Source organism: Fukomys damarensis, unplaced genomic scaffold, assembly GCF_012274545.1.
Source record: "Fukomys damarensis isolate Sample0158 unplaced genomic scaffold, DMR_v1.0_HiC HiC_scaffold_4, whole genome shotgun sequence".
Taxonomy (NCBI): domain Eukaryota; kingdom Metazoa; phylum Chordata; class Mammalia; order Rodentia; family Bathyergidae; genus Fukomys; species Fukomys damarensis.
Genome location: NW_022900916.1, coordinates 42751909 through 42776330, shown reverse-complemented (window position 1 = coordinate 42776330; position 24422 = coordinate 42751909). Strand labels below are relative to the sequence as shown.

The following is a 24422-nucleotide window of genomic DNA, read 5'->3' as shown; positions in this document are numbered from 1 at the left end:
ATAAGCCCAGATACCTGGGAGGCTAAGACAGGATAACAAATTTTAGGTCAACCTAGGAAACTAAGCAAGTTTGTATTAATATAAAATTTAAAAAAGGGTTGGGGGGTATAGTTCAGTGGTACACTATTTTCTTAGTATGCACAAAGCCCTGGGTTCAATCCTGAGCGCCCCCTCCATCAAAAGACATTGAGGTCTGTACAAAAAAAAGGAAAATAGGGTGGGAGGCTCAAGAAAAAATCTTTAGTGAATCCCAGCATCAGTGGAATTCACCTAATTTTTCAGCATATACACTCAACAGATCAGAGAAACTTTTGGAATTTCTTATGCCATCAAAATATCATAGGAGTGAGATCCAGAAATTTCAAGCCTCATCTAGAGGTTACTTATCAGGAACTCAACTAATATTTGTCAGTAAAGAAAACAAAACTACCATTCTCGCAAAGTCGTTCTTCCAGTTTTTTTATAAGGCTGTGGTACCCTGGCATCTGCTAAGTTTCAAAGGACAAGTCATATGGACAATAATTGTTTGAATACTGCCTAGAACTTGTCTCCATAACTTACTCAATTAGCACCAAAAAAAGCTTATGAAACAGTTGTTAAAATAAAAATAGCAGAACTTTAGGCACCCAAATTTATTTTACATGCACAATCTCACATGTGCAAAGAAATACCTGAAGAATGAATGGCTTTGCTCCTTTTCTGCATCACTTCCATCAATGCACCCACAATTCCTGAGGCGGGTGCAGGTGTTGGTGGTGTAGATTCTTGGCCATCAGACACCTTGGAAAAGAAAATTATGAAAACTCAGTTAACGAGCTAGAGATGTAGCTGTGTGGTGGAATAATTGCCTGGCCATGTGCACCACCATGGGTTCAATTCCCAGAACCACGCACACACAGAAACTTAAACATAAATCTTTAGCAAAGAGCTTCTCTCTATAGAATGTCTCAATTTGTTAGTCACTTATGTCCAAAGAAAACCATAAAAAAAAAAGAGAGGAAAAAAGCAGGGAAATCTAAAGCCCAGGATATAATTACCTAAAATAAACTACTACCTTTAAAGAATTATCGAGGAAAAATTTCCTTTCCTTCATAATGTCATTAATACATACATAGCACATGACACATTTCCAAAAATTGACTGTATTTATAACATAATTAAACCCTTTCCTGAATAATACTTGCCCCTGAAGCTGGGTTACTTCTGTTCAATTGAGCACACAAACTGTTAGATGATAAAACTTAAAACTACTAAGGGGCATGAGTTTATGAACTGAGGATATTTAGATTCCTACACTTTTTAGGCGGGGAACACATTAAGATATCTAAGAGCAGAAGTTCATGTTTTCCAAGAAAAATTCAGTTGTTCATGTATATGGTGTACTTACATGTTACATAATTATAAAATCATAATTAATGTATATAGCATATTTCAAAATATTTCTCACTGCATAAAACTTCTCTTACAGAAGCGTGAGAAATTTCAAAATACATCCATCTAACAAGTCAAATAACTATCCCTAGTGGAAGTATAACTATCTCATCCAAAGTATATTGAGAAAAAAAAATACCACTTTCATTAAAATTTATTTTCCAGAATAACATATTAATAAAATTATCCCTATTCCCAATATTCACATTGAAAAAGGAATACAGAAAAAAATAACTTAAAATGTACTGATTGAAGTGACTGATTAAAATGAGAAACTGTGTTTATATATTCACTTTGTTGTATTTGTCTCTACTTACAGTAGCCACATAAAGGTGTAATATTGGTATAATTAAAGATGAAAAAGTATAGCGGTAATTAAAGTATAATTAAAGATGAAAAAGTATAGTATATAAGTTTTAAAAACATGTATTTTTTATGGAAACAAATTTTTTGTAACTAGGGAAGGGTGGAGGGGGTGATGGGAGGGCAGGAGTATGGGGAAAAAAAGAGAACCAAGACTTGTCATGTAAAGGTACAAGATCCCAACGATGAATTTAACTGTACTGTATACCTAAAATATACCAACAAACTCAATGAAAAAAAAAAAGGGCCAGCACTGAGGAGCCTTTAGCTCTGGTTCAGGTTGCTGATCCCTACACATGGAGAAGTGGAAATGCCAAAGAAAACAAAAAACAAAAAACATATGTTTTTATTTATTTATGTGACACTCTAAGTAATTTCCTGAAAAAAAAAATACCTTATTAAGACAATTCTTTCCCTTTACTGCTTGTGTCTTTGGAATAAAGACCTTATCTTTTTAAAAATACAGCAGTACCTCCGTTCATGAACTTAATTCTTTCCACAATTCTGGTCACAAACTGAATTCAGATTCATGAATGGAGGTACCACAGCATTCAAAAGATACAGACTCATTCATTAGCAATTAGGTTTTAGAGACTGTTATTACATAACTATGGGCAAAGAGGTATCTCAAATGGAGAGAGTAACAACGTTTCAGAGCTCTCTATTTTTGCGGGAGGGTCTAAAAGCATCCAGGACTACCCTTAAGCATCTGATAATACAAAGCAGAGAGCACAAAGCACAAATCTATCACTAAACATATTTTTTTAGTACAGTACCTACTTGGACAGGGTGCTACTTGAGGTACTATAAACATGGAATTCAAGATACTACATGTTAAATGAATACTTGTATTACTCCTGCTAGCTCTCTAATTAAATCTATAGTTTCATGTTTGTAATATTCATCACAGAATGAACTGATGATATACATAGAAAATTTAAAGAAATAGAAAAACTTCAGATCAAATGTATAACATGCCAATAATTCACTGATTATGTACTCTATGATAATATAATGAATGCACCCAAAAAGAAAGTGATTATTTAGGGTAAAAATGGTTTAGTATTCTATATGTAGGGTGGGAAATACTTTTCTCTCTAAAGAAATTTAAAAACCGTACACAAATTGTTTCTTTTGGTGAAAAGGAGAAGGGCTAGAATGAAAAAAAAGTGAGAATAATCTACAGCCCAAGGGCATTTCAAGTCTAGTCTATTCCATTTTAAAAAACAGCCTGAAAGTTAATAAGCTATTTTTACATATTTAAAGAGTTCAAAAAAGGAGTATCTGTAACATGAGGAAGTGACAATGCGAATTTTAGTGTTCAAACAAACTTTATACAACAACATTATGACTGTTCATTAATTTATGTACTCTTGGTGGCCACTTCAGTGGTAGAACGGCAGACCTGATTAGCTGTGACAAGAGTCACATGACCCGTAAGCCTAAATATTTACTATTTGGTCCTTTAGACAAAAGTCTGACAACTTCTGGAAGATTAAATGATCTATAGTATTGAAATTCAGAAAATTCAAAATTGTATGCTCTCACTGTCAGAAGCTCTATTAGAAAGAACTCTTTCAATTTTCTGTGCAGATTCTTCACTACTCTAAATTTCAGTATATATACACTTTAAAATGTCTTCATTTTCATATAGTTACTGATTTGGATTTATCAAGGTGACCTCAACTAGTATGAAGTAGGGCTGTTTTAAATTATCCATAGTTTACTAAGAATTTTTTTTGTTTGTTTGTTTTTTTTTGGTACTGGGGATCGAATTTGGGACCTTGTGCTTGTGAGGTAGGCAGTGTAACTACTGAGCTAAATCCCCAGCTCATTACGAGTTTTTTTAAACGTATCTTTTACTTAAAAGTAGAGATCAAAATAATGAATTCCTAACATACTACATAATTCCATCTCTATGAAGTTCTAGAATAGGCAAAATGAATTTATGGTAATCAGGTCAGTGATTGTTTTGGGAGGAACTAACTGGGAAGACACAAACGGTAACTTTCTGGGGTGACAGAATATTCTACATTTTGATATAAAAGTATGATTACACAGCTATAGGCATTTATCATCTGAGCTAAAAATTCACATTTGTTGCATGCAGAGATATATAAAAATTCACAGGATTAAGAAACTGAATATAAATTACAAAAGATAAAAGAATAAACTTTTATTTTTTCTAGTACAGGGGCTCAAGCTCAGGACCTTGTGCTTGCAAGGCAGGCACATGCCACTGAGCTAAATCCTTACCCCAGAATAAACTCTTCAAAAATGCCTTATGAATTTCTTTATAATTTCATTGTGCTAGACAATTAAAACAAAAAGATTCAGGGCCGGGGATTTAGCTCAGTGGTTCTGCTGCCTGCCTTGCAAGCGCAAGGTCCTGAGTTCGATCCGCGGTACCAAAAAAAAAAAAAAAAAAGATGCAACTTAAAATGAAAAGATTACATTACTTACAGATTTCAGTTGAATACCCTGTCGTATCTGGTCTAAAAGTGCATCTCTCCCAGAGCAGGACACAGGTCGACTATTCTGTTCCACTTTTTTTAGTTGAGCACCCTCTCTTATTTGATCTAAAAGAGCTGCTTTGCTTCCGGCAGGTGTTGGAACTTGATGGTCCCCATCAGAAGGGAGGCCAGGGGGAGGTGGTGGCCCGGGTGGAGGTGGAGGTGGCGGTGGCGGAGGTGGTACCACTGACCCTGTTGTCACCGACAGAGGTGGAGGAGGTGGTGGGGGCCCTGCAGGTGCGGAGGAGGGAAGGGCTGGAGGTGGAGGAGGGTACATCCTGTTTGGCGGAGGTGGGGGGACACCCACTCCTGGCCTGGACGGTGGTGGTGGAGGTGCAGCTGTGGGTGCTCTTGAAGGTGGTGGGGGAGGAGCACCTCTTCCCCTGGCGGGGGGAGGAGGAGGGCCTGAGCTGTGTGGAGGGGGAGGAGGTGGCGGTGGACCTCCTCGTGATGGTGGTGGAGGTGGTGGTGCTGAAATAAAAACAGATATACAATGAAAGCATCCTTTTTGCCTCCCATAAATATCCTATTAATAAAGTAATTTACTTTAACATGCCAAAAAAATAAGATTTTTAAAAAGCCTCATCTTTGCATTTTATTTATTAGTTGAGCACACATATCTTGCAATTCTACTTGGAAATAAATACTAGCTTAAAGATACTTTCCTGTTGTTTCTTGAAAAATATTAACTAAAACAATAAACTATAATGTTTAGGGTTCAGTGTCAGTTCTGAAGGTAAGAGCAATATACACTTTTAAACTTCACATAATAACAGGAACATAATAAAATTAAAGATTTTATTTCATATTACTTTACATTTTAATAAAACTTCATGAATATTTTCCCTCTTTAAAGAATCAAATACAATTAGTTTTTGAAAAAATATAAAATCAGTTAAGATTCAAATTTTTCAATATGGGCATAATCTATGAGAATTTATTTACATTAATCTGGTCCTAAATCCAAGTGTGAATGCTTTTTTAAAAAATATAATCCTTTCTTATTTAATTTACATGTACTTTTATAATGTGGTATTCTGCATTCTAGAAATGGTCAGCAATTCTGGAAGTAGTATTAATGGAAGCTGGCTGCTCAATGGAGATGTTTACTTATTTAGGAGATATGAACTAATCACTGACAAATTAACAGAATTTGTATACACCACAAAATTAAACTAGTTATCATTATTCTGATAGTAATGATACTTACATTCTTATTCTAGTTATGTGAAAATATATGATAGAAAAATAAATCCAAAAGTAGAACAAGAGAGTTTTTATTAAATTTCTGGAGACTTGATTTTTGCCAATATACAGATTCATGTAATAATTTTTCACTTTCCCATTCAGAGTGATCAGAATTAACATTTCAGAAACATAGATATACTAGCATTCCTTACAGGTATTTATATTTCCTGATATAGAATATAAGGCAGTACTGAGGAATAGTCTTACCTAATATAGTCAGTTAAAATACCTACCTTAATTACAAATATCAACAGGCTTAGGTGCTCAGTAATGCAGTGATACCAAAGAGGAAAACATCCTCACTTTAAAGGGAATAAAATAGTACCTTCTGATTTCATTTGGGGCCAATAATGGGGATCATGCTTTAAAAAATTACATAATTTAAAAAACACCAAATGAAACATATAGAAGGGACAAAATTCACATAGGCACTATTCCTAGCATACACTTTTTTCCAATTGCAAGTAATATATAGCTGCAAGCAGGACAGTTATCTTACAGACAGGTCATCACAGTGGAACAATTCTATTTCACATTCAAGGTATAAAAGGTCAGAATGTTGCAGCTAAGCCTCATTCAATTTTCTAACTAGACTCAAAAGAAGAAGACTTAAAACTTGCTAAGAGCAGACTTATTTTCTAGCATATTTTCAATTAAAGGGCAAAAGGAGGAGAAAATTGCATATATTTATTATGCACATCCTGAATAATTGTGTATCTGACCTTGCAAAGAAGATATAAAATTTAATTTTCATCAGTTTTAGGTTTATATTTCAAATTGCCATATTTACCTAAACTGGCATGTTTATAATTAGCTCATCTCTTATTTAAGAGGAAAGGAATTCAAATTATTTTACTATTATCTTACTATAAATTCTAACAGATTATGTGACACTGTAAAATTGAAATTTTAAATGGTTTTATATTTTAAAAACCTAAATGTATTTGATTTTTTCTTTTACTATGTATTATCCAAATTATTAAGTATTAAATAATCAAGTATTTCTCATGATTTCATCAAGAAGTTGAGATTAAAACTCTTTTGAACTACAGTAAAGTACATCAATTGGGATAATTTATAGAGTCTAGGTTAACATCTATTCAAACAGACACTAAATCATTGCTTAGAGAAAGGAGAACCTTACTGTGTGATGAATAATCTATCAGCTAAATCCAATTTGAAAATAGTAAAAAACCAGCATTTTTATTATCTTGAAAAATGATAGCAAACTTTTCTGCATTTTCTTAAAATACCTATTCCAAACTTTGTTTTAATAATCTGCATTTTATCTATATAAAAAGGAAAGTATGTAAAAATAAAAAATATACTGAATCCCATGGAAAAAACTGGAAAGAATTAAGGCAGAAAAGGAAAGATAATGTGCTGTTAACAAGATTTATATCGATATATATGAATCAGATACCACACACCATTAGAATAAAATCTGACAGAAATTTTGAGTCACCACAAACACCAGAATCAGAATGAAAACAGGGTTGAAATTTACAAGAAAGAGAAAGCAAGGAAGCACACAAAGAAGCATGAAACAAAAGTTTTAACAACAAATGAAAACTGCTTTCACTATCAAATTTATTTTATTCAGGCTATTGAAAAAGGTCAAGTATAAAAAGCAATTAACTAGGAGGAATACAAATAACAGGAGGCTAAGTAGTTTCTGTAGTGTAGTGGTTATCACATTCACCTCACACAAATAACAGGAGGCTGGAGCGAGAGGTGTTTTTTTTTAATACACAGAATGTCAACAAAATTATCTAAATTACAGACAAAATATGAGCTCTGATTCACACAGAAATAAAAAAAGATTTTAAGCTTCTATATGTCCAAAACATTAATTTGAGTATATGGCAGAAATCAGCACAGCACAACATGCACTGCGTCAAATCACATCCCACATACATACCACTCCATTGTGGTGGACCTATACAAGAGATTATCAGTTAATGGACTTCAAATAATCTCTCACACACACACACACACAAAGATATGGTGGAAACTACAAGTCTATTTGTTTTTATAAATTCCATTACATGACTTTACAAAGTAACTGCCAAGAGATGAGATTTGATTCAGTAGGTTTTACATAGCATAATTTTAAAACAATTTCATTAACTTCTCCCTCTCAAGTTTGATAAATATTAACTTACATTATGTGCTCTGTGAACACAAGATTTTAATAAGTTGTTAATTTGCCTTGTTACTCTTTCTTCAAAATATTTTACATTAAAATCATTTTTTGGTGTCTAAAGGTTCCACACTGAAAGTTAGTTCTTGAAAACAATACACAATTTTTACACCTTATACTTTGTTTCCAGCACATTTTTTTAATGACTATGACTTTTTTCATTTTAGGTAATTCAACTAAGACCTTGCCTTATTGTTTTTAAAGAATGGACAATAAAAAGCAGTGATAATAATATAAAGTTGTTTTTTAAAAACTCCAATGTGAGTTTTTACACTGTGACCAACCAAGAGTGCTTAAAAACAACCATGATGCTTCACCCACGCTTTTTTTAATTCAAAGGATTTGAAAATATAATCTGTCTGAAAGTAAGTTCACATCATGCTAGTTTCAATGGAACTAACATGTTGACAACAGCGTAATATAAATTGAAAGTTTGTATTTACTGCATTTTATAAAAATTTTATACTAAATTTGTGTATAAAACTTTATATATGTTTTCCACTGCAGACTGTAAGATTTATGAAGGGTAAAAAAAAAAGTATCTTTACATCTAAATATTCTGAGAGCACAATCAGAATAGTAATGTTTATTGAATATATGAAAGAACAAATCATATATTAAAGAATGAATACCCATCAACTGTGACAAACACAAAGCTAAGTCAAAAGCTAACTTAAAATTAAGAATTTTTAAATTAAGAATATTTTATCTAGAGCTTTTGTTTTACTTCACTATTATAACTATTTAAAATTTAACAAGAAAAGCTGGCCCAAATTAGTAAGGGAGCAAGAAAGAGGAATGTCACGCTGAAAAATGTGTTGCGTTTTGTGATAATTGCTAAGATACAACTAAAATACAAAGTGCTTTAACTATCAGATCATAAAAAGTTAACAGACTGTGTTCTCAGGAACCAAAAGAAAATTTTAAACTTTTTGAAGAAAAGTTTATATTTCAAAATTAATAGGTTAATAATATTTATATTCTGAAAATTCTTACTTTATTGTTTAGATAGGGACCATATTTAAATGACTAGTTCTGAAATACAAAACAACTATCATAATTGTGTGTGGATTTCTAGGATTCAGTAAAGCAAAATTTTCAGGTTAAGTGTTTTTGTACCGGTGATCAAACTCAGAACCTTGCTCTTCTGAGGCAGGTGTCGGAACCACTGAGCTAAATCCCCAGCCCATATTAAGGTAACTGTAATTCTGTATTCTAAAATAGAATAGCTGGAAATTTTTATACAGATTTTCATGAATTTAATGTAAAATTTTTATAACAAAGCAATAAATATGAACTTTCAATTTATACTAAAATAAGAAACAGTATGGTAGTACAATATGGTCAAATATTCTGTTCAAGGAAGGGCTTATAGAATGTAGAGCCATCTGTCATAAAACTGATATCAGAAAATTCAGAAGAAAAATAAAAATAAGTTACCTTGCCTTCGTAGTTCATTTTTAACAGCTTCCACACCTCCTGTTTTCTCAATAAAGTCATATATAACTTTTGATGTTTCTCTGTCTTTAAGTTGTGCCTCTGAGATGCCACACATATCAAAAAGATTCTTCAATTCTGGATCCAGATTATTCAGCTACAACAGACAAAATAATTACTATTACAATTCTTACAAAAATAAGCATGATAAAATGTCATACTTATCCGAGTTTTTATGAAGTTAAGTTTAAGAAGTTTTAAATGGTTATATTATTTAAATAACTAAATTTTCTCAACCACTTAACAGTTTATCCTGATTTTCAGGTGGGCAGCATGTTTGTTTATTATATTTACTATCTTGAGTAATGCTCGGGCAGATATTTTAACCAGTCGATTCTTTTACTGAATAAATTTGATAAAAGTTGTCATTTCTATATTTCCTGTCATATTACCTTATAAAAATTTATGAAAAAAAAATGAAAGTTTTGGTTATCCTGTTTTAAATAATTGGGACTGGTAAGTGGTCAATAAAAAAGTCTGAACAGAGAAGAAAAAAATGAATTTTCTATTTTGTACCATCTCTTTACCCTTCAAAAAGAGGATATCTCATTTAGATCTATTCTAATTCACTGATGATTCAGGTATCTCTAGTGTTTCTTCTCTATTCTACCTTGTCCTAGATTTATGTATAATCATGAATAAACACAAAAAAGTAAATCAATTTGAAAATTTGAAGGCAAGGACCTCTGTGTACCCAAGTATTTTGCTATAGTGCCAACACAAAGAGGCACTCAATACGTTTATAGAGTTAACATCATAGTTATATAATCAAAAGGACTGTTGACACCAATCATAAATAGTAATTCCTCTTAAAATACTTTTACAAAAAGCTGGAAGATATAATCACCTAAAATTCTAACTTAACAGTAAGAGCTTTCTTCTCTACACTTTCCAAGCACAAGACTTCATTTATTGAGCAAGGTCAAGGAGCACAAAAACTTTGTCCTAAAACTTATTAATGAATGACAGAACAGTATTATGGTTTCAAACCTTAGTGCTATGCTCACATAAATACAAGCACAAACAAGCTGTAGAATTCAGAAAGAAAGAACAAAGAGAGAATAATAAAAATTAAAATCTAAAGATAAGCCCATAATACCCCATATATTTTGAGTACTAATAAATATGGCTTCAAAAGATACTTACATCAAAGCCTGTATTTGGATCCCACCCAACATGTCCAATGTGTCTAAAGTAGAAAATTAAAAAAATAGAAAAGTAAAATGCATAAAAATATATTTAAAACATATGTATGAAATCTAATTTATCCTTAAAGTTCTGAATTGAACTAATACACAGTTCTCTTAGGCATAACCACATTTTGAGGAAAAAATATACACAAGGAATCAAGAGACCAGGATTCCAGTCCTGGCCCCGCTACTATTTGAAAAAAATTTTAGCAGTCTCTCCAAGCATCAAATTCTTCAATTGTCTGAGCAGTATAAGAATGAAGCACTATGTGTACATGATATATATAATAATGTTTATAATAAGCTAATGAAATCTGTGTATGAAAATGCTTAAAATATGATATATGAATACCAAAGATTTTTCGTTTTTTGGCCTCTTAACAATGTCAGTAGGCGATTTCCAAGTACTAATTAATATGAAAAATCATTTTTATGTCTAATAGTTGAATAAACTATTTGAATTTTTATTTTCTAATGAATAAAAAAGCGAATAACATCTATGGAGAAATTGTCAAAATAAAACCTCCAACAAAATCTATAGCTTTGAAAAAGTGATGAATGTAAGCATCCTCCCCCAAAGAAAACAAAAGTCTCCTAGAGTAAAAATTCAAGGGCAGCAATGAATAAATCAAAGTTAAGATAAGAACAAAGAACTGTCTTACTGGAAATTGCTTGGTGTTCCAATATCTGCCTTGGTTAATCTCTTCTTTTTAGCTTTTCCCTTCTTCTTTTCTTTGGTATGAGAGATGTTGTTGACTTGTGGACCATAAAACCTATTTGTTGTAATTTCTGGATTTTTTATGTCTACTGTAGCCATGGGCAGATTAGGACCTACAAATAAAACCAAAATAATACGAGATATAATTTAAGTAAATAAGTCACATAATTAGTGACAGAGGCAAAAGTTAACTCTGGTATCTCGGTTCCTAGCCTACTACTTTTTCCATTACTAATTATTTTGTCTTTTGCACAAGTCAAGCAATGAAGTAAATGATGATGCTACCATTACAAATATCACCATACATTATTGTTTTACTAATTTATCAGTTCTTTCAGTGTATAATCCAACAATTTGTTATTAAAAAGATACTAAAAACTGAGAATATAGAAAGAAAAGATCTTTAGAAAGGGTAGATACAAAAAATTAGGTATTTGGTTGTTTCTGTTGCTAACAATTACTTACTTTAGAAATTCATGTTAGAAAATAAGCTTAAAATGGTCCTAAAGCCCAATTCTGTGTTTCAAAAGTGCTATGATAAAAAAGTGTTAACTTATATAAAGCATAAAACCATTTTAAAATACAATTTAAAGAAAATTTAGTATATTCAAGTCATTACTAGTAAAGTTTCATTTAGCTACTCCATTTATGAAATTACATTCACCCTAAAAACAACTACTACATGATATATAATGAAGGGAGCTATTTTCCCTCTCCTTCAAAAAATATCCAAATGATAAATCACCTCCTTATGTTTAACGACAACAGGTAAAGGTTTTAAGTATTCTTCTGAACAGCAGAAATTTCTAGTTAATTTTAAATCTAAGATTCTCTTAAATTCCATAAAAAGCAGAGAACTCTCACCAAGGTAAGATAACTGAGAAACAAGTGGCCCAGATGTCTCTGGTCTCAGTCAGGAAGTAAGAACAAATCACTGGAAAGTGTGCAAGTGTATAAAATGTGAGACTGACCAATAAAGAAGTTAAGAGTTAGTGAGGGATATATCAGGTTTCGTTTAAGGAATTTATGTGATTTCTAAATACAGTGTCTTTTCTCTTTTTTTTTCTCATTGAGTTTATTGGTACATTTTAGGTATACAGTACAGTTACAGTCATCATTGGGATCTTGTACCTTTGTATGACAGGACTTGGTTCTCATGTTTTCTCCTTATCCCTGCCCTCCCTTAACCCCCTCCTCCCTTCCCTATTTACAAATACTTTATTTCCATTTTATCATTTTCTCATGTTTTTTTCTTCTTTTCCCTTATTTCCTTTCTCCTACACCTTTAGCCCTTTTTTCCTTCCTATTTGACATTGTCAAATATATCATTAGGATCTTATGCACCATTATAGTTTTTCACACCAGAGAAACTATTCGGTATTTATACTTGTGTGACTTATTTATTTCACTGAGGAGTATAATCTTCAATATGTATCCAATTTCCTACGAATGACTAATTTCTTATTCTTTATGGCTGAGTAGTATACCATTTTATAAAAAAAACCACATCTTCTTTATCCAGTCTCCAACTGATGGGCAAATGGGCTGTTTCCAAGTTTTAGCTATTACAAACTGTGCCACTATAAACAGTGTCTTTTTGAAAGATGTGATAAATTGATAATCAAAGGAGGATCTGAGACAAAGCTCCTGCATGAATACAAGTTATGGTTAAAGTGCCTACTGCCACCTAGTGGTGGTGTACCATATGCAGCAGAGCAATAACTGCTTTGAAATACTGTAGGGGTCTTCACATAAGATAATGGGGTGGAGAAAGCAAGATAAATTGCTCAAGTGCAAGAGGAACAAAAAAATATTAAAACATTTAGTAATAATTATGTAATAAGTATGTAAACAGTAAATATATACTTATAAATAAAAACTGTAAAACTATTGGCCATATCTACTATATAGTTTTGTCTCTTAGCAAGACTTTAAAAAAATTATTAATGAAAAAAGTCTGGGACCACTACATGAAAAAGTCAAAATTGAAAATTTGAAACCAAGAGCACTCTGAGAAAAAGAGGCTATATTTCATAAGTGACTTTAGAAATAATAAAATTGCAAGACACCACTGTTACATAAAAAACTTCATTATAGAGAAAAAACTTGAATGTTTTATATAATTTGTACAATATATACACACTTTAAACGTGGGCCACATTTCTCCACAGTTTTTAGATGGCCACCACTAGGAAGCCTTCCCTTTTGTAACTCAATGTATGCTCAACAAATGCAAAATAATTTAAATTCAAAAAGAGATCAACATGCTGTGTGTACCAAAATGTTTAATACTGTACTAAAAGTTCACAGATGAATGACATGACTTTGCTGCTTCCTCTGCCTTTGCTTCTGCTACACACCAGCTGCCTATCTTGAGACATGTTCTTTATTCTCTCTAGGTCTGTTTCTACTTCAAAACCATCGTACCATAGTAGTTAAGAGGCCAGCCTCTGGAGGTCACTGGATACAGAATCCTGCTCCAAAATGTACTAGTTATATGACTGCTACGGCTTGTGTTGAGGTGTGCCCCCAAAGCTCATGTGGTCACGGGCTTTTTCAGAGGTGGCTGGATCTAGAGTGTGTGACGGTGGGATTAAGGGTGTGTGATTACTAAATCAGTACAATGATTGATTTGGCATGTTCTAGCTGTGGGTTATGGGAAGGCCCACTCTAGGTTTGAGTACTGCCCATCCTAAAGGTAGGTAGCCTGGACAGAATATAAGGGACAGAAAGAAGGCTTGCTGTTTGTCGCTAGCCCCTTGTTGCTTGCTACCTCACTGCTAGCTACCTTTTGTCTGCCCTGCTTTGTCATGTACTGTTTGTTTCTCTTCTGTCATGCCACTCTGCCTCACCAGACAACTATGAACTGAAACCTCCACAAACTGAACTACAATAAACCTTTCTTTCTTTGAGTGTTGGGTATTTTGCCTCAGAAAACAAGACAAAGTAACTAAGACAGTGACCTTGAACAAATTACTTCTCTGCGCCGGTTTCTTCATCTATAAAATGAGGATTATAGGAGCTATTTCAGAAGGCTGATGAACAGTGCCTGCGGTAGTAAATGATCATCAGAAGTTACTTTAAGCTTTGTTGTCATTACTTTCATTATTTTTATCGAGCACTATGGTAAGCAATTTGATTGCATCATTAAGCCTGACAGACCACTGAATTATTACATCCATGTAAAAGACAAAGTCAAAAGTATATACTTGCCACATGGTAAATACTACTGAAATAGTTAGCCATTATCATTTTTAATAAGGAAAGGCAGAAGGAGAGAAAGGGGGGAGCTAAAAAATTAAGAAATATTACGTACACGTACCAACTCCCCATGGTGAAGGTAATCATTATGTACAAATATGTACCAATAAGAAATTTAATAAGGTAAATAATAAAATTTAATACAACACTATTTGGTGCACGCTTTCATATCAGGGAAAGAAATTTAAGTACAGAATCAGAAAGTAATAATCTGTTTCAAAGAAAAAATCCTTAAGAACCACTAATAGTCATTATACAATAAGAACTCTGTATTATGTGGATATTTTTTAGAATCATCATTCTAAATTCTGATGGGAAGATGTGGATGATTTAAAAATAAGAACAGCTATAATCTTTATTATAATGAATGTTACCAGAGTGTGATTATTTCCCTTCATGAGGTCAGGGACACACATTTCAATGTGATGAAAACTACAGATTCTCTCTCCCAAAAAAAAGGAATTTAGACAATTATAAAGTCTAGCACACATAATTTGTGGGTGGGTTTATAGAATCTAGGATGAGAATATCGGCCTTAAGAAATCTGGGAATTTACCTTTAACATCTTGATATTCAATACTAAAATAAATAAATAAATTTATCATACTTTTAAGTGTTCATTTTCAAATTAGTGAAGGCTGTATTTAGCTAAAATTAGTTCAAAACATAAACTGTTCATTTTTTTAACAGGCTTCATATAATAAGTGTGAAATATTTTGAAATATGAAAAAAATCTTAAAGAAGTATGAAATGAATAAATATGCTGGATCAAATTTAATGCCTTTATGGAAGATTTTAAGACAAGAATGTACAGTTTCTAAACTTGGGCAGTTTTTTAGCACAGAATTAATTACTTCACCCGATGTATTCTTCCTTTATGTTAGAACCACAACAACATAAACAAGAAAAGTTCAAAATAATATGTTTCTAAAGTTTCACCTGTCATTCATGAATTAAAACAAGAACATTAAATTTCAATAATTGATCAATGACAAAATATTAAGTATTAATATATGAGATATATTTCTACAAAAATTAAACTGTAATCTAAAATTGTTTTAGTCAATAATTATGAAAGAGCTTACCATTTGGGGGGTCTCGTCTTTTCTCTGTTAGAAAATAAATTATAATATTATTAGACATATATAATGTCAACACTAATAAAATTAACTCACTTAAACCCTGCTATATTCTGAAGATGATATGCAGGTTAAGGAAGATTTTTCTAAATAACTGACACCTAAATAAAGTGAGGAAGGGGACAATATATTCAAAGGCCTAAGAAAGTCACAGCATAAGGGAACCTGTGAAGATTAAATGTCATAAGCATGAACTAAAAATAAGAAAAACAACAATAACGAACATGGAGACAGCGGATTTAGAGACAGAGGAAGGGAGGTGGGTCAGGAGAGGAAAGGAAATAAAAAGAATCAAGATGTGTTATGTATATGTACCTATTCCCTAAGATGAATGTAAATTTCATGTGCAGCAAGCATGTACTAAAAAAGAAAAAAATATCAAATAACTTTTTGCACATGACATTATTTTTACATGTACAATAATGCTAATACTAGAAATGTCACAATAAAAATATAGGGAAAAAATACTGGAATGGAGTAAGCAAGGGGAATAATTCTAGGGCTGCACAGTCCACAGTTAAGGACTACACATCTTATTCTGAATATGACAGAAAGCTCTTCCAAGGTTGTCAATAAGGGCAGGTGACACGATCTCATCTATGTTTAAATGGCTACTGTGTAGAAAAGAGATAGCAGCGGGATAGAGTGGCAGCAGAGAGCTTAGCCAGGAAGCTCAGGTGGTAGGACAGATGATACAATGGTAGCCTGTATTTGGATAAGAGTGGCAAAGGTAGCAAGAAATGGTCATGAACAACACTATTTTTTGTGAATATGTGTGTGTGTGTGTGTGTGTGTGTGTGTGTGTGTATGTGTGTGTTTGAGACAGGGTCTCACTATGTATGTGAGACTGACCTGGAACTCACTATGTAGCCCAGGCTGGTCTCAGCCTCCAGAGTGCTGGGATTACAGGTGTGCGCCACTATGCCCAGCCCGACACTATTTTTTTAAGAAAAAGCCAACAGATAGGATTATGAAGAAACACAGAGAGCTCCAGTGATGAAGCAGGGAAATTGCCTTTTTACTGTGACAAGGAAGAGCAGCAGTGGAGTAGAAACAGGTCTGAGAAGGACTGGGGATAGCAATGGCACTGGGACAGGGGCCTGGGATCAAGTGTTCTGCTGCTCAGCAACATTAAGTCTGAAGCTATTCTGACACCCACTAGACATTCTGAAGGTCAGGAGAGAGGTCAATATTGAGATAAAACTGTAGGAGTTATTAGCATATAGATATTTTTCAAGCCATGATATTGGAACAAAACACCAATAAAATTATAATAACCAGGAAACTCTAAATACTGGGAAAGGCCAAAAACCTACAGGTAAGCCAAGTTTTTTTTTTTTTTTTGGTGTGGCATGGCCTTCACAGTCTGTTACACTCCCACCCCTTTTTCTTTTGAGCAGGTTTCGCTAAGTAGCTAATTGCTTAGGCTAGGCTCAAACTTGCAGTCTTCCTGTGCCAGCACCCCAGATTGCAGGGATTATAGACATGCATCACCACACCCAACTGAAAACCATAATTTTTATCAATTCTCTACACACATAGTCATATCAAGTTTGTAAAGAACAAGACACTATTTGGCTTTAGAAATTTCAAAAGAAGTTGAAGAATTTAAAAAAATATAATTTCTATAGATTCTGTAATATAATATTTTCTGAAATTCTAAGACATACCCATAACTGTTTGATATAATAATTACTTTATAAAAAATCATAAATCAAAATCAATAGGATTTAGTTGGTGGACAAGTTAAAAATCCTAGGAAATGTTGATGTATTATTCTATTTGCAGACTTGATGGAGTAACTTCTAGAAACATTTAAAGTGAGCAAGTCCTCTCTATATCAATGACTATTAATCCCCATTTTCTAGAGTAATGTTATTTGAGTATAGAAAGGTAATATTTCTTAAGCTGGTGGATGACACACATAAATATGGAAATATACTGAAATAAATGTAAAAGTTGAGAACATAAGTTCTAAGAAGCAATTACTTAGATATACTGACTTGAGAATCATTCATGTGAAAAAGAAGAACACTGATTGAATCAAAGTGGGAACTAAACAATGTTTAATCAATTTCAGAAATATTTTAGTTATCACAGTACTAGTTCAGACTACATTTAAAGTTGAAAAACATGTAACACCTACAATGGATTCAGAATACAGTACTCAGGAAGGGATATGTAAAAACTATCACAGAACAGTGTAAGACACTGGATCTAGTTAGGCGAAATAACAGAAAGCATAAAGAGAACATGATAGCTCCCAAAGTTACACAGTATAGCGAGAAACTAAAAAATAAAGAATCTGTTGCCCCATAAGAGGGACCCAGGTACCTAAACTATAGAAAGATGAAAGTGGAGTTTGATTCAGCATGAAGGGCTACAAATGATGATTAAGCCTCTTCTCTAATGATCTTCTACTTCTATGATCTTTTTACTACTGAAACACTGTCTAAAGTTTAGGAACTTTATATAAGATAATTACTATGCCAGGTAATAGACCTTTAACTTATCCACCAAATGCAAAGCCAATTATTTTTGTTTTAAGAAGTATTTTTTTTCTTTTCACATGTAAACAAAGTATATTGAAAATGTCACATTTTGACTGAGAAGAGCCCCAGAGAGCCATTGGGCTAGCACCACAGCATGACATTGAAACAGGAGGTACTGAACCATAATTATCCCAAGGTGGAGGTTTCAATATTGTGCATTACATCCTTTTCTACTCTGAAATCATATGGTAAATACCTCTGACCCCCAAAAGAAGTAGATCCCTACTAATTCTCCTATTCATTCATTGTAAGGAGAATATAATAAGATGGCAATAGCTAAACAACTTGGTTTACTCTATTTTCAGTTTTACCTCACCTTCCTCTTAGAATTCACCAGAAATCAATAAAGATATGTAAAATGAAATACGAGCTTTTATATCTGTTTTGCAGATTCAATGCCTTTCTTATCTTGGCCCACGCTATTAGTAAAGATTAAATACAATGATATTCAAACTGGGGTACTATATACTCTATGAAGTACACAAAGACTTCAGAGAGTATAACAGCATGCCTATTTTGAGGGATCTGTTTGCCAGTCTCAACTCCCAAATATTATCCCTCACAAAACTGATCTGCTTAAGATATGATTTTACAGAGGCTCATCTTTCCTAATCACCTTTTCCCATTTTACTAAAGCAAAGCGTGGTATATTTGTCAAACAACAATTCTATACTAATTATCTAAAGCTCTACACTATACCTTTCTCAAATTGTTTTGTGTGTGTGTATATATATATATATATAATTATTTTGTGCACTAAGTTTCTTAGAGAAACAAGGCCATTTTTACAGACCTTGTTTGCAATTGTATTTCTAAGCTTGCCTACAGTATTTTTTACAAAGAATAAAATACTAGTAAATTTAAGTCACAGTGCTGCTAATGCTGCAAAATTTAGATTTAGTAAACACTGAATTTTATCAATAAAAAAGTTACTGGAATGAGTATTCCAGTATATACCTAAAAAACAAGTTCTCAATGAAAATATTGGAGGTAGGGATCATCAAACTCATTTTGGAGGAAATAAGGCTAAATATTTTAGACTTTCAAGATGATATAGTCTTAGTGTCGCAGCAAAAAAGTAGCCATCGACAACAGTGTATATTAATGATTATGGCTGGGTTTCAAAAAAACTTCATGTACAAAAATAAGCCAATGGATCACAACTGTCCCATAAGACTTAGTTATCTGGCCCATTTTAAGTAACTATAAAAAAAAGGAAAAAAAATGAGGGTATTACCAGATTTCCTTTGTCGCCGGCTCAACAGGTCTGTAACTGCTTTTCGGAACTTTTTTGCTTCTTCTTCATTGGCAAAATTAAGAGCAACTTGACAAGTCTGAAACATTTCCATTAGAGAGAGCAAACAACAAAATGCAGGAACTTAGCTTTATCTAACAAAAATGATGAACAAAAGTAACTTATGACATTAGATAAATGACAAACTGAGCACTTCTTTCAAAAAAATAAAATAGTAAATTGAATTAGATCTAACAATAGGGCTGTAAATAATTTAAATGAGAAAAGGCAATCAAATTTCAACATGGCAATAAAGAAAATGTGACTTACATCTCCAGCAAAAGTATGAAAATATCCTCTAGGACTATTATATACAAAGTTATTGTATAGTTCTTGTTCCCACAAAAGTTTCCCATCCTAGAAAAAAGGAAAAATTCAAATAAGAGATACAAAAACAAAATAAAACAAAATATCTCTATGAATGAAACAAAGCATGTTAATATTCTTATGTGTATTAACTTTATACACATTGTGACATGTATTTGTAATATGTAGCTAATATCACATTATTTAATAATAATCTCTTATTGACAAACCAAATACCAAATAACATTTTTTTTCATAAAACCTACATATCAAATGAGTTTATTTCACGAAACTAATATATGGGCTAAGCCTTTCTGAATATACTTGGTCAAATATTTAAGTAGAATAATTACTAGATCATCAATGTCACATTGACAAAACAGGATAATTCAAGGTATTTAGTGATATTTAGATTGTGTATCATCAAATATTATAGGAATAATTCATACTATTTTTCTCAAATTTACAGATGTGGAAGGGTCAAATATACCTTTTCTGTACTGCTAATAATTTTCAAATTCTTAACTTTTGTAGAATAGCCTCTTAGTTAAATAATGGTGTAAGTAATAGCAATCAGCTGCGGTAAGACACTGATGATTAAAACACACCAAGATTATATTGTAGATAAGAGAGCCATAGCTTATTCCTGTATCTAAAGCCACAGTATAAGAAATATATTTAAGAGCCAGGGATGTAGCTCAGCAGTTCGGTGGCCTGCCTTGCAAGCGCAAGGATTGGAGTTCAACCCCTGGTACCAAAAAAAAAAAAAAAAAAAAATTAACCTTCATAGGAAAGGCAGCTGAGTGTAAAACATTCTCTAGTGATTATCTTCAAATGGAAATATGTGGTTAGAGAAACTAATAATTTCTCTATTTGCAATACAAGGTTCTATCTATATCACAATTTTAAGATATGAAAAATATATTGTAGACATATTATGATCACTATAATAGAATTCCCTCAGTCCCACTGAAGTTGCATTCTACTCTGTTTCTAAACAGAGCTTCTCATTAGTGATGAGAAATACATCAAAGCACCTAGGATAGTGATGGCGAGCCTTTGCAAGCTTTAATTGGTACAAGTAGCCCACTGTGGCACCTTTGCCACCAATGACTTTGGGGTTTGTTTCAAATTATGGACATGCTCCCATTTCCCAGAATCACTGACAAAGTAAGCCATTGCTATTAATGGGAGCATGCTGCTTCTCTCATCTGAACTAGGGTATGTGGAAATAGATGTTAACAAGCACCAATTTACAAAGTACAGTAACGTAAATCTCAGTTAAATGAGGAACTAGAAAAAGCAGAGACATAAAAAGTCTATGATCAAGCTGATCTTTTTTGGGGGGGTTCTAGGGATCGAACTAGACCTTGCACTTAAGAGTCAGGCGGCAGAACCACTGAGCTAAATCCCTGGCCCTAACTGGTCTTATTAATGCCCAAATGATTGCCAGTTTTAATTTTCTATAATTAAAATCCTATTCTACTTTTGCCACACGTAAATGTTAAATTAACTATGGAGGCTTATCCAAAGATATAATGGAAACTTCACTTTAGCAAAATGAGAAAAATACTTTTATGGTAACTATGTAAGAGATAAATACCTGACAAATAGTATCCAATCTATGACAATGTGGATTTATAATTAAAACCGAGGAATATAAAGCTATAAAAACCTCAATATCCCTATGATGAGAAAAAAACAATGGGTATAAAATAAATTTTATAGATATTATATAATGACATAAACTTGGCCAAAGTAACAGCGTATACAAAAGTTAAACAATCATTCATTGTTCCTTGAAATAACTATGTACATTATGCTAGTCTATAATGGACAAGATGTAATGGAAGAGTACCACTGGAAAAAGGAAGAATGTAAGGAAAGCCCAAGGTCAAAAGGAATACTTCTTTTAAAAAATTAATTCATGGTGGCAGTGAAGAGATATAAAAGTGGGAACCTACAGTTGTTTTCTATTATCCACAGGACACATTCCAATATATTACATTGATGCCTGAAACCCTGGGTAGTATTTAAGACCCAAGACACTATTTTTCCTGTACATACACATTTAAGGTTAATTTATGAAGTAGGCAAAATAAGAGATTAACAACAATAATAAATAAATTTTATGAGTTATTTTAGTAATTTTCCATTTAATGCTTGGGACTATAGCCAATGGTAGGTAACTGAAACCACTAAAAGCAATACCACAGATTTGAAACTACTGTACTCATTTTTGGCTTTAGGATATGTTGCCAATATCCATATTTCAGTACTTAAAATCAAGCTTTACCTTTCTTATATATACAGATATATCTATCTATTTATCTATTTATCTATCGATAGATTTTTTTTTTTTTTTTTTTTTTTTTTTTTTTTGGTACCGGGGATTAAACTCGGGTCCTTGCGCTTGCAAGGCAGGCCACCGAACCGCTGAGTTAAATCCCCGACCTCTGATATTATTTTAAGTGCAATTTAAATATTAAACATAGGATAAATAAATCTATATTAAATTATAATTGGGGCAGAAACTCACCTACAGTTTAAAGTAAAAGACAAAACTCACCTTAATGTCAAATATTCTTAAAAAATAAGATCTCTGTGGATTGTCCTTAACAAGACAAGCAACACCACTGCACTTCTTTGACCACATACAGTTCCGATCTGCTGCATACAACTGTACCACTGCGGAAGACATAGTCTGCAAAGCATAAAATTGATAGGCATTAGTTTCAAAATAAAATCAGATGGCAACAGCCCCTGCTGATATTTTAACTGCAACTTTATGAGACATACCAAACCAGGAGAGTCCAGCTAAGCTGAATTACTAGCTCCCAGAAACAATGAAATAACATACATTTACTTATTTTAAGGCACTGCTTTCCAAAATAGTAAATAATAATCAAATGAAAATAATTATTGAAAACTAACATTTATTGACAAATGTGTCAGGAAATGTGCTGAGCATTTGCAAATATAACTCCATTTAACTGTTATTGTTATTACAATCTCATCTTGCACTAGAGAAACTCAATACTTAGAAAGGGTTAGTAATTTTCCCAATATCATAGTAAATGATAAGAGATGAAATTCTAGTCTAGGCAATGTATGACTTCAGATCCTATACTCTTACTTTTTATGTTACACTGTATTAATAAAACGAACATCTGTTAGGGTTTAGTTCTGAGAGACTAAAGAAAGATTCATATTCAGAGGTGGAACTTTCAGAAGATACCTGTACTATAGGGTGCTATCATTATCAATGGATTAATTTATTGATGAGTTCCTTATGGAAAGTGCTGTTTGGAAGTGGGGCCTAGTGGGAGAAGGTGGGGATGGGCCTTTGAAAAGTATATTTCTTGTTGGGGCTCTTACCCATCTCTGCTTCCTGCTGCCATGAATGAGCAGACTTGTTCCACTAGTTCCTTCCTTCCATGATGCTCCTGACTTACAAACCATGTACTGAAACCTTTGAAACACTGAACAAAATAACCATTTCCTCCTTTAAATTGGGTGCGCTAGGTACTTTGGTCTCAGCAATGAGAAAACTGATCAATACAATATTTAAGGAATGAATTAAACACTATATTACAGGAACCAACTCAAACTGGAAAGTAAGATTTGTAGTTGCTAATTATTGGTGCTAAATATTTCTAATGTATTATTTTTCAAAAGACAGATTAAAATATTTTTTAAAGAATGGTAAAACTGAGGGGGGATATTTTAGGTGATTTGCACAAATACATGGTTTAGAAGCTATACTGAAAATATAAAAAATAGTTTGAGTGATTATTATCTTGACTTCTCTATAAATAGTACCTAATTAGAATCCTTTCAAATGCACAGGAGACAGACTAACTCATTACATGCAATGGAAATCTTTGGCACAAGAGTTTTCTAGGTTATCTTACTGCTACCTAAAACAACTATAATCAAACAATGGAGACTCCTATTTTATTCTAAATTGTTTTTCTTTTGATATAATCTAGAATGTAACTAACCTGTTTCTGTAAAAACTGGTACACACATTTACTGACACGGCTCTTACAAAGCCTCTGCAAACAAATTACTTTTTCTGGGCCAAAATTTCTAAACTAAAAATTAAAAAAAATAATTTAGATAAGTTAAAAAGTGACTTTTAAATAAAAATATAAAAAGAAAATATTACGAATATATACTAATATTAGTATATATTACTAATATATACTAATCATTAGTATTTTTAAAAATAGGAAAAATTTAAATAATCAAAACCTGAAGCTGATAGAATTATGGTACCTCAGTTCAATAAAACTTGGGCATTGCGGTAAACTACATTAGAATTTGGAGATAAAATTTTGAGTTTACTTAACTATATGTGGGGACTGCTTCTTTTGATAAGAGGATTCCTTTGAATAATATACATAAGTCTTGTTTTACACTAACATCAGAAATCTAAGATTAGCAAACTGTTATGGATCAAAAAACTCATATAGACTTTCCCAGATAACAAAGTATAATGTTGTGTTTTTAATTTTTACAAACCATGTGGACCTTGGAATTTTAAACCCAATCACGAGGACACAAGCAGAAGGAAAATTCACACAGAGCTATTAAAACTTATGCAGATAGAGGGCTTGGAATGTAGCTCAGTGGCAAAGCATCTGCCTGGCATGCAATAGTATCTAAGTTCCATTCCTGGTACCAAAAAAAAAAAAAAAAAAT

General features: G+C 32.6%; 1 protein-coding gene across 1 annotated transcript in view; it reads right to left on the bottom strand.

Moving 5' to 3' along the window:
- Positions 1 to 24422, bottom strand: part of Wasl (WASP like actin nucleation promoting factor) — a 63358-nt gene that overhangs the window by 5270 nt on the left and 33666 nt on the right. The window contains exons 2-10 of the mRNA XM_010635361.2: positions 22285 to 22419; positions 19680 to 19766; positions 19353 to 19449; positions 15510 to 15533; positions 11108 to 11276; positions 10402 to 10444; positions 9199 to 9352; positions 4258 to 4778; positions 672 to 780 (exon numbers count right to left, since the gene is read on the bottom strand). Of these exons, the coding sequence (XP_010633663.1) occupies positions 672 to 780; positions 4258 to 4778; positions 9199 to 9352; positions 10402 to 10444; positions 11108 to 11276; positions 15510 to 15533; positions 19353 to 19449; positions 19680 to 19766; positions 22285 to 22419 (1339 nt within the window). The remainder of the gene's footprint in view (positions 1 to 671; positions 781 to 4257; positions 4779 to 9198; positions 9353 to 10401; positions 10445 to 11107; positions 11277 to 15509; positions 15534 to 19352; positions 19450 to 19679; positions 19767 to 22284; positions 22420 to 24422) is intronic.